The sequence below is a fragment of the Oryzias latipes genome, chromosome 3 (assembly GCF_002234675.1).
Source record: "Oryzias latipes chromosome 3, ASM223467v1".
Lineage (NCBI taxonomy): Eukaryota > Metazoa > Chordata > Actinopteri > Beloniformes > Adrianichthyidae > Oryzias > Oryzias latipes.
This window is the reverse complement of record NC_019861.2, coordinates 25825178-25841789: the sequence shown is the minus strand read 5'-3', so window position 1 is coordinate 25841789 and position 16612 is coordinate 25825178. Positions and strand designations below refer to the sequence as shown.

Genomic DNA, 16612 nt, shown 5'->3' with positions numbered 1-16612 from the left:
GCCTTCCACCCTGCTTCCAAAAAGCCTCTCTGCAGCTGCCATTGACAGTCTGTGCTATGTCCTATATATACAGTAAGTGGAAAGGTGGGAGGATGCTTGCCATCAAGCTGGTGGATGATGGTGAGAAGATGACAGGGCTTTTTTTTTCTTGGGGGGAGGGGGAGCATATAAATAAAGAAATTGAAAGTAAGGAAAGAACATGATGAAAGAGTCAAGGAAGAGATGAAGGTAGATCATTCTTTTGCATCTTTTAAAAGGGTTTGGGTCAGGAGATGGATTTACAATGTAGGGAGAATGGAAAGCAAAGTGAGTAAATATCATTTGACAGGCTAAAAGATGTTGATGGTTGGGGAGGAAAAGAGGATCAGAGAGAGGCGAGACGAGGGAGTAAAGAGGAAAAATGACAAACATATTTTTTGAGAGATACAAGTTTAGTAGATGGGTAATGACAGAATGAGGGAGGAGGAGAGAGGGATCAGAATGTGTAGTAGGTGAATCGCTGCAGCAAGAACACGACCACTTTCAACATATTCAACACATTTTATCCCATCTCCTTAAAGCCAGCTGAGACGGCTGCAGAAGAGGTGGGGAAACTGTAAAAGCAGCAGTCCAAAATTTCTCACTTTCTACAAATGTCAAGACATTTTTCTAAACTACACTAAGTAAGGAGAGAAGGGAACTTTTCTTTTTTTACTTAGGAAAGAGAAAGTTTGAAAAATGCTCAGTGAGAGCAGAGGAGAAAAAGAGAGGGGGTGAATTCTCCAAGCAGAAGGTATTGCTGAATTATTGAGGCCAGATGTGTGTCAGACAGATTCCAGTGTGGTTTCTCTGTTGCTGTTAAAGATAAGTTGGGTATGACCCGTTGCAGTTGCGGTTGTTTTGTTGTACTTTTCAGCAGCTTCCCACGTAAATACATAAAAATAACTTAGAACCCAAAAGAACTGATATAATTTAGCTTTACGTTTACCCAACATAAAACGGAGAGCACAATTTATTTATTTTTTTAAAAACACTTGTATTGAAAAAAGAAGGCATAATTGAAAGTTATCAAATTTAACTTAACACAATTTTGATTGATTGTGAAAAAAGTTGCAGAATTTCACCCTTTAACTAATCAAATCAAATAAAAAAACAAAAACAAATGCAACATAAAGTTCTTTTTAGAAATCCTCTGAAGGGTCTGCGGAACAATGCAAACATTCTATTCCTCCTTTTGTCTTTATGAGACTTTAAGAACAAAGAACAAATTATTTTTCAGAAAAGGAACATCTGGAAGGTCCTTAATTATTGAGCTGCAAGGCAGGAAATCTCAAACTAAAGAGACGTGAATAAAAAATAACAGTTGTAATAAAATCTTATTTTGTAACTAAATATTTTTTCAACATATTTCTTTTTGGAACACTTGCCTTTGTCATCTACAAATACCCACAAATATATATAGTTTAAATAAATATATGATTTAGACATAATCTTTTCCCAAATACAAGTAAGATTGTGATTTTATTGTTGATTTATTAGACTTTAAGAAACATATCCAGATCAGGCTAAAATCAGGTGAAAATCTTGTTTTTCACCTTCCAGTATTTAATAATAATAATAATAATAATGGATTCGATTTATCTGCGCTTTTCCAGATGCTCAAAGCGCTTACAATGTGTCCATTATTCATTCATGCTTGGCGATGACAGAAGCGTGGCTGCCAGTTCGCGCCCATAGCCCCTCTGACCATCACCGGGATCATTCATACACATTCACACACCAGTGGGGCCACGCTGGAGGCAGGGAGGGTGAAGTGTCTTGCACAAGGACACAACGACAATTGACCCAGACTTGGGAGCACCTTGCTTGGGAGCAAAGCGAAAATCAGTCCAGTAACATTTTTTTCCAAATAATATTTTTTTATCTAATTTGTATCCCTGGAAACATATTTGGATTATCTGTGCATTTATAAGAATTCTATCAAAGGCTTTGATGATCTCCAAAGGGTGAAAAAAATGCCATCCTAACAGTTGCCTAACAGTTTTACTCCTCTTTGTTCACTTATAGCAATATAATACACAAAAGAAAATATTTCTTGCTATAATTGTTACTTCTTGCTGATTTTTCTAAGTGTAGTCTTGGTCAATGGCATGATACTTTGACAAAGGACCCACCAGTGGAAAAGACATGGAGTGACGGTACCGCAGCTCCCCTAGAACTTTCTTCCAGATCCTTCAAGCCAAACACATCAAATTAAGAAAAATAAAATGTCCCAAACTGTAAAACAGGAATTTATTTTACTAAAATAAACAAACTCTGAACTAACACCTTCTTAAAAGTGTGAACAAGTCTTACAGAGGTCTTTTCATTTTTCATTTTTCCACAAAAGAAAGACTGTAAAATGTAGGACAAAAACAGTCCACGGCATCAAAGGAAAATGTTTGGCAGACTGCAGCCGAGGAAAGAAATGCACGCTAAAGGCATGAGAAAGCAGAGAAGGAGAAAGGAAGTGACAGTGTGAGAAAAGTGCAGAAAGAGGCAGACGGTCTCTGATGTAAGCCATGTTCTCACCACTGTTCACAACCGTCCTGTTGCCTTCATAAATAAGTTATATGCCAAATGTTCCCTTTCTCCACTGTCCATGCATGAAAACACACAGTACACTTACTCACAAACATACCCCTTATTCCCTAGAGTGGACTTAAGTAGTACACACATAAATACAGAGAAATGGCAAAATATACGATTACTAACACAGTCTTTGGTTTTATTAATTAATAAATTAAGATTTGTTGTTTTGCTTTTTTTTTTAAAACAGCACACAAACATATCTCTCTCACACACACAAGTGTATTCCCTGCAGAAGCAGAGCCAGTAAGAGGTGCTTGATTATGTCTGACAGAGTGACAGGGGTACAGAGGAGAAAAGTGAAGTTTTCCTGACAGTTTTTTACAACCCACAGGCACTTACATCGGCCTGCTTGCTCTGGACCTCTCTCATCCAAAGGGAGGACAGAAAAGTCAGAAAGAAAAAGAGAGTGCTTTTAACCTCTTTTAACAAAAATAAGGGGAAAAATAGGATAAGAGTGCATCATGTAATCGTAGCACCTTCTAATTTTAACCTTTAATGCACTGTATAGAAATTACTGCGGAACTGGGTTTATCAAAATAAATTCTCAAAGACAAGCAGAAATTCTAAGACAGGAAATGATGGACTGTAACTGTAACAAAGAGATTATAGTTTATATTGTTCCTTTTCTAGTGTTTTGACTCAAATGCTGCAGCATGCTAAACATTGCATATATTCTCATCAGATTCATTATTGCCAAGAGTAAAAAGAATGATGGGAAATGTTTAAAATAAACCTGTTTGTCAGACTCTTTTTGTTATTCAAAACAGTGGCAGTGTAAGCTGCCAAATAGGCTTTATACTAAAGATTGACGGATAAAAAAAAATCTCACAATCCATTATAGTAACATTTGCCTCCATTCATGTTTTAAAGTGCACATATTATTTAGTTGACAAGCTCTAGAAAGAAAATCAATGGCAGTCTTCAACGAGATTTTTGATTTTCCATAAGGACACTGAGCAGCCCTTCAGGAGAAAAAGTAACCCCAAAGGTGTGTGCGTGCACAGACGCGTACACATTTATAGAAAGTGAAAGTAAAGGGAGAAGCAGGGACACATCTTGGCTGTTGCAAAAATAAAGATGAAAAAAAACATGTGATGTGGATGGAGCTGTGGGATTTTAGATCACCGCGGTGACGAACCAGCAGGGGGCGCGGTGTCATGGTTAACCGCAGCCCCCCCCCGCCGCCGCCGCCAAACACAAAATCCTCAGGCGGCCGCGTCGCAAATGAATACAATTAGCCCGCAGTATTCTTTATTAACAAATAAAAGTAAAAACTACCTATCTAACTAACTATATAGGTGTTGTAGAATGAGTATGTGTATGTGTGTCAGCGCGCTGCGTGTGTAGAAGGAAGGAGCGCGCACACGTGCGTTGGCGTGTTGATTCTTCTGCAGCGGACCGCTCTCCAGCTGTGTGCGAGCCTTCACCTGTGGTGTCTGGTACAGACACCTTCCCAGAATATTATATGTTGCCCAGTAGAAAACGAGACTGCAGACACTTTGTCACCTTTCCGGTAGCCATGAAGCCCGACACCCATGAAGAACGCGGGGCAGGAGGCTCTGCCTCTGTTTATACAGACACGTCACTTTGCACTGCACAAAATAGTTCCCAAACAAAACATGTAGTGATATTCATGGAAATCTAACAGTGCGCGTTCATGTTTGGTATTATAGTGAAAGAGAACAGTAACAGTAACACAAAATCCTCAGGCGTGCGGCCGTGTCACACACTCAAGAACGCACGCAGCTTGTAATGGAAATAAATGCAATGGAAATTAATAATTAGAACGCAGTAAGTTTGTCGTATTTCTTCGCAAGACGGAAACTACTGTTGTAGAATAAAGGATGTGTATGTGCTTCTGAAACCGCACGCGTGTGTTTGTAGGTAGAGGGAGCACGCCGTGTGCAGCGTAGAGGGAGTGAGAGGTGCGGTGCAGGGAGTGAAGGAGAAAACTAATAAAAGGTTTCCCCCAGAAACGCTTGAAGTCTGAACACAGGACTAGCAGAAAAAGTAAATTATCAGCAAAGATGAATGTGTTTAATGTTTTTATTATAGTTCCAATCACGCACCATATGCAGAACTTTCAACAAAAAAAAGGAAAAGTGCGGTGATCCGGTGATTGCCACACACCTAGATGTGGAGCTCTTTTGACACAGAGTGCATAATGGCTGATAGGGTTGGGCAGCCACTTGCCAATCAGTGAGTTAGGCGTTAAAATCCCTGGTTTCACAGGTATAGTGTATGTGGGCCAGACAATTCAACATGGCAGTCCATTGTTTAAAAGAATGTTAATGTTAAATAATGTAAAACCTATAGAATAAAGACAGTTTAAATCTGGAAACTATGAATTTTTCTCTACATTGGGTTTGATCGTTTGTGCAAACGTCAATATACAATTTTAGAGATGAAAACAAGCAGAGTTTTTAACTCCTGGAAAAAATTTGTTGGGTGCTCCATGCAAAAATAGAACAAAAGTTATTATCCATTATCAGGTGATGGTTTGAGTGCCCAGAACTGATCCAACATGTCTGACATCCTTAGGGTTTAAATCAAACTTTTCCTGCACCAGGTGAAGGCCCAAACAAGCAAATAAAGTAGTTCCTCAGTATAAAAAGTAGCTTTCCTGTATCAACATACTATTACTTTAATCAGACATCTGCTTCAGAAGCATCAAGTGATGTACCAAGATGATGAAAACAGCTACAGTTGTTACAAAAAACTTGAGCAGAGACAGATCTTCATTATTTAGTGTAGAAAAGATTTTTATGCACTAAATAAATTAAATAACTCAATTTATGATGCAAGATGCTGAGCCTCACACAGATTTTTTTAAGCACACAAAGTGGAGTTGCAGTCACACTTTCACAGCTGGACATATTTAATGGATACACTTCAAGCACCCAAAGGATGTCACACAGTGTGTCAATTATTTTTTGGATATTTCCCTGAATTCAAAGCGGCCTTATCAGATTACTATGTCCGATCTGTGCGGAAGGTCTACCTCATTCCATGGATATGCCCAAACAATGTTCTTTGCCAGGAACAGTTGCCAAGCAACTACCAGAAACAACAGAAAGTTACCTATCCTGGCAAAGACAGTTCAGTACATGCTGTAATCCCTCTTTAAGCTCTCAAAAATTAAAATATAGAATAATAAATAGCAAATAATTAGCTGCCACCCCATTTAGAATGCAGAGGTACGGGTCTTTATAGTCAGCTTCATGGAAGAAACTCCTCAAACACATCAGCAGAACAGAAGTTTTAAGCAAAATATGCGAGTAAAATAGAGTCTGCTGGATCTTCCACCTAGATGCTTTCTGTACAAATGACTATCTCACTTGACTAGGGTTGACTAGGGTAACCCTAACCGTTTTGCCTTGAGCTCACCCTGTGCTTAGAGTGTGTCCTGCAGGCAGCATGGTGATAAATCAGACCTCCTAAGACATCATCTTAGCTTTCTTATCCTTTACTCCAGGTAACAAGTTGGGTCTAAGCCTGTGTCACTGTTTCTCTGTGGCAGCAGGTCTTTAGCTCAGCTGCTGACCTGTGAGTTAATAGAAACAATGTTAGGCTTCATTATCTAGTCATGAGAAGATAAATTGAAACAAAGACGAAAGCTTAGCTTTAAAGGCAAATAAAGTAGGCCAAAAAATGAGCCAAGTCATATTACTTTTCACAAATTAAGAAACTTTATGTACTAAAGCAGAAACCATGACACCTGTAAAGACAACGGCAAAAAGACAAGAAGAGGTACTTGAAGTACAAAGAGAAATGGATATGAGAAATTTTAAAGACAAAGCCAAGAGATGGAAAGATGAGGGAGAAGAAAATGCTTTTCACTAATTAATCCATTAAGGTTCAACCGGAACAAAAGTCTGAGCACAACTGCTTTCATTAGGAGAACTTCAAAACTTAAACAGACACAAAAGCACATTTAATGGCTTTACTAATCACATCTTCGAAAAAGGGTTCCAATCTGTAAAAGAAAAGAAAAAAGGAGTACTTAGAACTCACTTTGAAAAAAATAAGGGGTATTGTGTATGCATACGCTCTCCCGAGAGCGCACCTGTGGAGATGATACACATGCAAGTGTGCAGTGAGCAGAAAAATGCAGCAAAAAGGTAAAAGAGCAGGAGGAGTGCGGGGGGTGTGAGATTGTGGGAGGTGAGAGTTTATCATCATCTCTAGCTTAATGCTCCAGTCTCCTCTTATCACTGTCTGCCTTCCCCTCCCCTCTTCACTTCCTCTGCCTCAGAGCCAACGATAAATTATGGATGCTTATTAGAAAAGGGCAATATTCGGCATCTCAACTAAACTCAGTAGCGAGAGAACATAAAAGAGACACCAACAGAAAGAGCTGATGTGAGGCGAGGAAGAGTTGAAGTCACATGGGAGCTGGTGGCCACACCAGTTAAACCTGGAACAATCTCTTTCTAGGTCACCAGCTTTAGAGCCGTGTGACTACAACCAAGGTGGAAGAAGCACTCAGGTCTGCAAAAGCTGTGGCACAAATACAGCCAGGGAGATACATGTAACAATGGCATGCTTTGTCTGTGTCGACTCTTATTCATCCCAGCTGATGCCATTAAAGTAGCATAACTTCGTTTATCTGTTATATTGAAGACGTTTCACCTCTTCTTTAAGAGCTTTTCTGAATCCTGAAGTTTCCTGCTAAGGAAAATAGTCTTTCTGGATTGTTCAATGATCATCTGAGAGGAGAAGTGTCCCCATCCTTCCCTTCACCTCCAAAATTCTAGAGAGAGTAGTCGCCTCCCAACTTTATGATCACTTAAAACATAATAACCTTCTGCAACCTTTTCAGTCAACCTTTCAAGATCAGCCTTTAATCTTCTCATTGCAGCTGATTCTGGCCGCCTCACCATTCCCATCCTCCTCGATCTAAGTGCAGCTTTCGATATCATTTCTCACTCTATCCTCCTCTAAAGGCTCTACTCCATTGGCATTACCTCCACCCCCCTCCGTTGGTTCCACTCCTACCTCTCAGGCTGCACCCAATTCATTCAACTTAAATCATTTAAATCTCTGCCTTCCTGTCTCTTCTGGTGCGCCCAAGGTTCTGTCCTTGGTCCTCTTCTCTTTATTACTTATCTTCTACCCCTTTTATTTTCCCTAAATTTAATATAAATTTTCATAGTTTTACGGATGACACCCAGCTCTACGTATCAAGCAAACCTGACTCCTCTGTTCCACACTCCTCCACTCCTGTCTATCTGAAATAAAAAACCGCTTCACCTTAAACTTTCTCAAACTCAATGGTGATAAAACCAAGCTACTTCTCGTCGGTTCCACCCCCCCTCTCCAAACCCACAAGTTTTACTCCTTCCATTGACTCATCGTCTGTCCCCCCCCCCCCCCCCCTGCAAGTGAAGAGTCTGGGTGTCATCCTGGATAGTTCATTATCTTTTCAGCCCCATATCAATAACATTGCTCGGTCTGCCCATTTCCATTTACGTAACATTAATCGCCAATGCCCCTCCCTCACCGTCCACTCTGCTTCTATTCTGGACCACAGTCTGGTCACTTCCCGTCTAGATTATTGTAATTCCCTCCTCTTTGGTCTCCCTCAAAAAACCCTCAATGAGCTTCAACTGGTCCACAACTCAGCTGCCCGCATCGTCTCAAGAACCCCTCCTTCAGTCATATCACTCCGGTTCCCCACCAGCTGCACTGGCTTCCAATAGCCTCTAGAATCAAATTCAAATTCCTCCTGTTTACCTTTAAGGCCCTCCATAGCCTGGCTCCCCCTTATCTTTCCAACCTACTCCATATCAAAACCCCCTCTCGTTCTCTTCAGTCCTCCTCCTCTGTTCAGCTCTCTGTTCCTCCAGCCCGACTCGTTACCATGGGAAGTAGAGCCTTCAGCTGCTCGGCTCCCGAACTCTGGAATTCCCTCCCTCCTGACCTCTGTAACATAGAGTCTTTACAAACTTTCAAATCAAAACTCTTGTGTTCATTTCTGCCTTCTCATCTTAATTCACTTTTGATTTTTTGTCTATTTCTATTTATTGTGCTTTTAATGATTTTTTTAACCTTTGTTTTTTACAGTGTGCTTGGATTTCTTGAAAGGTGCTTTAAAATCAAATGGATTATTATTATTATTATTATTATTATTATTATTATTATTATTTGGAAGTGTACAGATCATCCGCCAGCTACATAAACTTGGTGTGAACAGAACTTTGCAGCACAGAGCCCAAGAAATGCTCACAGGTGCTGAAAGTAAGATGAAAGAGGAATAACGTGTCATGCAAAGTCCTCAGAACCTGCAGATATCCAAACTGGATATCACTAAAAACATAACAAGAATGAAGAAGAGCCACAGAAGGAGAAACATTGGGATGTCAAACATCTGTCCAAGACACTCAGAGAAACTTTTGCCCAACACATAAATGTGGTCTATTTCAAACCTTTAAACAGTTTGAGACAGAAACTGGTCTCACCCCCAATGACAAAATCCCAAACTACAAATAGAGTCCACTGCTCCATCAACTACCATGACGTGGGAAAATGGCACATCGAGGAAACCAAACAACTGCATAAGAAACAATATCAACTAACTACACTGGACCAAATTCACTCGTTTGAGGACAATGAAGTTTGTATCTTAGCCTGAAAGAAAAAGTGGTTTGAGGAAGATGAAAACAAATCAATTTTTCTTAGAAAAGACAAACTTTCCCTAAATTGAAAAGGTGGACTCAGGTACATCCTCCTTTTGTCTAAAACCATCTCTTGAACTCAAACTGGTTTCACACCATAGAGAACACAAGTCTGAGGAGTTTTACCGACTGTCCTCCTAAAAACAAAAGGAACTAAAACCACTAGGACTTTTTGTTAGTATATTACTCTCCTAACCAATAGAACAAAGGGTTGTGTGTTAAACACCTTCAGCTCTCCTGCCTCTGGATTTCAGAATTCAAAGAGCCTCTTGAAGAATAAGAGAAGAAACATCTTACTTTCGTTAAGCTTAAAAACTAAATGATTCTATTCATTTTTCAATAAGTACAATTTATTAAACGCAAGCTTCAAAGTAAGAAAGTAAAAGTTTTATGCTGAAAATATGCATTTCTTTTTGTATGGACAGTTGTATGCAGAAGACAAAAACAGAAATGAGTCAACATTTCCACCTGAAATCAGTCTGGCACTGTTGAAGTAAATGCTCGACTGAACTTTGAGAGGAAGTGCTTGTAGAACTTTCTGCCATCACTGAATGCAGAAAGTTCTGTTCCATAATAAAACATGAATACAATGAGCATGAAAAACAGAGAAATATGTTCCAAGCCTTCTAATTTTTCCCTGGGCAGAATCTTCAAAGTGTTGTGGAATTTGTGAACAATTTAGACGCATGAAAACTTCTTTTTCCCCCACTCTGTCTCCCTTGTTCTGCTTTGTTCTACTGCTAGTGGCAAGGACTCGTCTCTCCTGCTGCTGTGAGGGCTCTGCTTAGGAAAGAAAATAAAAATACAGTGAAGCAAAGCGTCTAATTTAAGTTCATTAACTTTCTTGTTAACAAGCACATAATAAAGCAGCATATCGATGGAAAATGCAGCCTGGATTTCATCTCCTGCACCAGTTAATGGTTCTGTGTGACTTTGTAAAGCAATCAATAATTTGGTGTCTTAGCTCGGCTGCTTGGCAGTGTGACGTGACGCACTTTTTCTTGCTGGTTCACTCACTCAATCTCTGTTGAGTCCCTCAGTTTTAGATGTGATATGGGAAATTAAATTTCAGTCAAGTCTGCTCACATGTGAAAATATTTCATTTTTGCAATATTATCCAAATGTTTGTTTTCGAAAGATTATTTTAAGTGAGTAGGGAATTTCCTTTGTTCCCAAAATGTGTAATGCTACCAGATCAAACTGGGCATGTGACGTGTTTTCCCAAATGAACGCGTGTTTGGCCTATTGTGTTTTCACTGGACTGTCGCTACCCAATAGCGCTTATCTGCCATTTACAGTTAGAAGAGGCTTGGTGTGCAAATCTCGCTCCAGGCTTTTTATTTCTCAGCTCTATTCCAATATAGGAAAGACTCTGTGTCCTATAATTCCAGCCAGGTACAATCCGCAATTATTTATTCCTCCTTCATAATCAATTTGCCTAACTCTAACCCTCTTCCCAAACGTCACTTCCAAAGCCTAGTCTCTGATTGGTCAAAATTTGACCTGGTTTAACTAGCAAAAATGTGTTCAATGGCTATTCATTTTATACGTAAAGCTTGAAAACGGTATTTAAAATGTGCGTAGCTACACATAACACAGGAGTTTGAATGCAGGAGCCCACATAAACGCAAATTTACACATATTTACATAGAATTTCATTGGAAGCGGCTGCTTGGAGGCCTGTTGCCGAGACCAGTGTGAACGTAGCTTCAGGGAAAGCTTCAATGAATAGTGAAAACGTTGTGAATATGCTCTTAATTCTGACTGGTCAGTACACTTTAACTGCTGCTATAAATGTGATCAAACACACAAACCAATTTTTTACCAAGCTCATGAGCTCCATTTCAATCTGCAGCCACATAGCAAAACAACGATAAATGTACCAAACACAAAAAGAATCTCAACCCTTCTTCCGATTACTTTGCCTCAGCTGGAGCTGCTGTAGAACTTTCTCCGCAATGTAGGAACATCCTCTGATGCTGCAACTTTCTGAATCCCCCTCACCTCTCTCTGTGTGGCAGTTATGTGGATGTCATATCATGCCTGGAATGGGAGTACAGTGCAGTAAATTCACAAGAAGCAAAAAGTGATGTACAATAAAACAGTTGAAAGCGGAAAACTCCAGTAAAGGATACTCACTAAGTGTTGGCCTTCGAACATAGAAGAAGTTGCAGTCAATATTTTGGAAATTTTCCTCGAAATGCAACTTCACATTTCCTCTGTGTTTGTTTGCAATCAGACATCAAGGTGTTAAAAGCTTTTTGACAACCTATCAGAATTCACAGAAGTGAAATCAATACTGAACTGCTGCAAGAGAAACGGAGACCGATCCAAAAGTCCCTGCTGAGCCAGCAAACTGTTGCAAAGGAGAGAAAAGTGTGTCTGCAGCAGACTCACACAAACACACGTCTCCCTCCAGCTTGTACAAATCTACGCACACACTGATTCTGAGGTCTACCGGCTGCCTCACTTCACCCACTCTGATACGTAAACACCTGCATGCACAGGTTCCCACAGTTCCAGGCTGACAAAAACACACGGAAGCCAATGCACCCCAAAGGAGGCAACAGTAAATGAACCTCACAGCCGTCCAAACTGCCGACATCAATCAAGCCGACTTCAACATTCAGCTCCTGACGGACGGTGAGCCGCATCTGTCTGTTGGAGAAAGTGCTAAACAATTCCAAAGCGATGAAATCCATTTTCTGCTTATCTGCATACAACATGTAAAACTTGGCTCTTCCTGCAGTTCTCCCGGCTCATGTCGTTGGCTGCAGCTGAGCAAACTGCGTGACAGTTTGTCTCTTTTTCAGAGATGATTTCTACTTGCATGAAACAGTTGTTTCACAGGTATGAACAGTTGAGCACCACCAGCTCAACGTGACCCACCTGAGAGCATGGTACCTGTGAAAGCTGCCCAGTAACACCCCCTCCCATCCCTCGTCTCTTTGAGCCTTGAAGCTCCACTTCCCTCAAAGGTGACTGAAAGGCTGCAGTTGCAGCACAGGCAAGGCATCCAGTCACTGCAGCCCTTGCGACTGGCACTCAGTCGCCTCGTATCTGATTCGACTCACTGCACATTTGTGACAACACCCATGAGGCACGCATGTTCTGTGGCAAACCCTGAATTGTCCTAAAGGGATCTAAAGAAAGAAGTGCTAAAAGAGATATTTCAGAAACCCAGAAAGTCTAATAAATCACCAATATATTGAAATGTAGCTTTGTGAGGGACAACTAATGAAACTTGAATTAAAGTGCATGAGGTGTTACATGAATACCATTAGTTTAAAACATTATTTTATGGTTTTTGAGGATTGCTGTTCAGTTTCTGATAGACCTGCTACATATTTTTTTAAACTAAACCTCAAAATACTTTTTAAATAAATCTAGATTCATTTTTGTATGGTTTTGTTTATGACTTAGACTAGTAATTTGATTATTTCAATTAGGGAAAGTTTTGATGAAGGTTCAGTGATGGGAAAATAAAAGAAACATCAACTAAGTTTTGAAGAAAAAAAATGAGCAATGTCACGCTTGAAATAAAGAAAGGATCTGGTGTAGAAAGATGGATTCAGTTTACACTCCTACTGACACGTCAGCAGCCGTGTGAAGCATAAAAGTAGTACAAGCCCAATTAGTTAGCAAGAGACTTTTACATGGGTTTATATGCATGGGCAAATGACAGACTGTCAGCATTTCTCGGTGTGACGGCGGGCTGCAGGACCACATATGACAGTCACACTCTGTGCGGTGCAGCTATGACTAAACAGAGCTCGTTCAATGGCTGCCACATGCCTAAGATTGTCAAATTCAAAGTATCAGAGCTGACAGATCAGTTCGTGTTTGCCTCGCCCGGAGGGACAGAGGGATGCCTAAACGGCCAGACACATTTAGAGAAGAAACTGAGCTCCTGTGATACAGTGAGACGGTAGTGGAAAGAATTGTACAAATCTCAGCTTTATCCTGAAAAGCTGGGAATGACGGTCCTGTTTGACCTGACAGAGACGCAGAGAAGAGACGCATGTTAGAGATCTCTGTCACTCCTATCCTCTTGTTGAACTGGGAAAAAGTGTTTTTGAGTGTGACTCATTCTGTGTGCACTCACATTGATGAGAAAAATTTGAAACTAAGCAGTTTTCCATCCAAATTCCTGCCAACGTCTTAGAAAAAATATATGATGATAAATGTCTTATAAAGCACCACATAAAAGAAATATGTATTTAAAACAAAAATGTGAGAAGAATAAACTAGTCGATCATAACAGTTACTAAAAGATTTAAAAGGTTTCTCTCTTTTAACACATTTTACTGCTCTGAATGGCAGGTAATCCGCTGGATTTTAAAGATAATGAAAATATAGAACACAGGCAAGGCCTTAATTGTGCCTTAAAGTGATGAAAATGATCTAACTCCTTCAAATCGAGCTTGTGAGATGGTAAAAGTATTGGTAAGGCTGTGTAAAAGGGTTTCATGCTCTTACCGTAAACCCCTTGGCCGTTCACCAGAGGACAGACACTGGAAAGTATCAAAATCCAAAAAATCTCCATGTTCAGCTCAGCTCAGTCATAACCTGAGAAGGAAGGGATGGGGAGGTAAAGCAAGGGCTGAGTGATTTCACTTTAAAATAAATAAATAAAGAGCATGTATTATATTGGGTTTTATTTTCATGTGCAATTTGTTTCGTTCGAGCCCTGTTATCCGTGAAAATAATATTACAGAGCAATTTAAGCTCCACGACAGCGCTTGCACTGCTTCAATCAATTTGAAAGGGCGGGTAATTCAATCACAACATCATGGATTACACAAAGCTTACAAGCCATGTTGTGTGTTAGTGAATTGGAGATTGAAAAGGACTGTAGAGGAATGCCCTGCCTGCCTGGGTGTCTCCTTGCAAAAGCACAGGGGTGGATAGGTACATTGAGACAAAAGTCAACTCAGATTAGAGGGCGCTTATTGGGGTCACCAAGACACTTGCAAATGCAAGAAACTGCTTTTGCAACTTTTGGAGAGAGAAAAAAGTCAAACACTTTACTTATAATGGCTTTAATTTGAATCACCATTTATCCATTTTGTATTTCTAACTTTTTAATTCTTTTTTCTGCAGTAGCCTGCAGATAAGGGAACTCTTGTGTGAGTCGATATGAGGATTTCCTCTGAAGTCCAACAATCTTTTTAATGTAGTCTAAAAGCGCGCGCCTATTCTATGACGCATCCGGGAGGGGAGGGAAAAAAACATCCATGTAAAAACGAATAAATAGCCAATAGTTGTGGGGAAATCATTGCAATTGTCTTAAAAGTGTAGTTAGAGACAAGTATGATCCCTCTGTTTATCTATAAGGTTCATCATCAGGAGGATCAACTTTATTGGTGCCGATAATGCTCCTTTAAATATATTATGTCCTCCTATGTATATTTTGAACTGACAAAAATGGAAAAAATATTTTTTTTAAAGTAAATTCATTATTACTATACCTAGACCTCGATGCTGCCGTCCTTTAAGTCTGTGTGCTGCGCCGCGATGCGCGCAGTCCGGCTCGGCGCAGACGATTGCTTCGTTCCGCGCCTCTCCAAAGAGAAAAAAAAAGAAAAGCCAATAAACCTGTTTTAAAAAGTTATATATCCACTTCCGGAGATCAATCAAATATAATTATGGAAATCCTGAGGAGTGCCACGAGGAGTCCTTGTCAACTTCACAACATTTCTGAAACAATGTCCGCGTAAAGTTTGATTTTAAACTGGATGGAGCCTAAAATCAACACGGCTCAATCCCAAAGAGTCTCTGCTGCCAGAATAAAATCACTAAAACCTTAGAAAAACTCAATCAAGTCTACTTGAGAAGATTCCTACACCGTGACTCCCCCTTTTGTGGGTTATTCACGGTGAAAGGCGTGGCTGAAATGGGTTTAGTGCCTCTCGCTCTCTCATGAAACCCCTCTAAATCATGCGCTCCCCTCCGCTCGTTCAATCAGCGCTGTGTCTGTGGACTCCGGGAGGCGCTGGCCAAGTAGAATGTGCGCAGACTAAGAACGACAGACCTTGTCTGTGAGCAGAGAGAGGGAGGAAGGGATGCAGAGAGGGAGGGACGGAGGATAGAGCCTCGCACAGAGATGCGCTCCAGTCTCACAGCTCCAAACGGAACAGGTTGTCAAAAGACCATCACTGCTTTGTTTTTCCATTTGTTCCACAAAGAGACACCACAAAATGGGCATTTTATGGGTTATAGAGAATGGCTTTGATAGCTAAATATGCACATTCTGTCACTGTCTAGTTCTCTTTGATCTGGTCCCACCAAAAGTCCATGCAAATTCAAGCTGGTATAAAGGGAGCAAAAAAAAGTTGGTCTTTTCAATGAGCCTCCAAACCTCAAGGAGTATCCACAATGACAGAGGAGGGCACCATCCCCTCCACCCCACCCCACCCCACCCCACCCACCGGCTATCTTAACTGGGATTTATTGCCCTTTTCTTTTCGGTCACCACTCACAATCAAGTCACTCTTGTAAATTCCCAATGAGGCCACAGGAGGGCGCGTTTCAGCTCATCATTATACAGTGACTTCTCTGCTTGTCTGGCGTGCGCAGACTGTGCATGTTTCAGTGTGTGCGTGTCTTTGTTTGTGTGTGCTCTTGAGATGGAGTGAAGTCATTGAAATCAGTGAGTGTAAAGGGCTTTTGTATCTGTTGCCTCTTGGTTTGTCACAAAGCAGCTCCTCTTTGTGCAGCTGGATAGAAGGAAAAAAACTCCTTTAATATCAAACAGCAAAAGCAAGCAAGTTGGATTGATTTTTTTTCTTGCAGACAAATGATCTACTTATATAATTTAAACAGTAAACAACTTTTTTTCACCTCTTTGAGGAGTTGTTAGAAAAACAAAGGTTATTAAAAGTGCCTGAATCCTCTTTTTTTCCAGTCATCGTAAGAATTATTAATCCTTTTGCTACACAAAAAAGATACATCTATGCTGTTGTCTCCAGGGTGAGTTACAAATGCAACCCTATGAGCTTAAAGACCTACTCAGATAAAAATTTGGTTTTTACTATGTTCTTGTGGCCTTTTTCTCACAAATGAGGACATATATAAAGTCAACTAGGCTTAGAATTGCATTTCTGAGTATTTCTTTATTCAAATTGTTGTGAATCAGAGGGCACAAAAAATGGAGTTGGAAAAAGCTTGTAGGTGTGACAAGAAGCTACAACAGCAAGCTTCCCTCCATCCTGATGCATCCACTCTTAGACGACTACATCCATGTGCGTCTTTATTTTCCTCGTCTGAGTCGGCATCTGGCTCAAAACTGTGACTGGATAGCTCCAATATTGCTCACTGTTTTT

At 40.3% G+C, this 16612-nt stretch overlaps 1 protein-coding gene across 2 annotated transcripts in view; it reads right to left on the bottom strand.

Annotated features, from left to right (window-relative positions):
- Positions 1–15314, bottom strand: part of mdga1 (MAM domain containing glycosylphosphatidylinositol anchor 1) — a 190600-nt gene extending 175286 nt beyond the window's left edge. Inside the window, exons 1-2 of one of the 2 annotated variants that reach the window (XM_023953565.1) lie at positions 14759–15314; positions 13767–13856 (exon numbers count right to left, since the gene is read on the bottom strand). In XM_023953565.1, the coding sequence (XP_023809333.1) occupies positions 13767–13833 (67 nt within the window). In that variant the 5' untranslated portion in view covers positions 13834–13856; positions 14759–15314. The remainder of the gene's footprint in view (positions 1–13766; positions 13857–14758) is intronic. The other variant, XM_023953566.1, reaches the window with a different exon arrangement.
- Positions 15315–16612: the final 1298 nt, after the last annotated feature.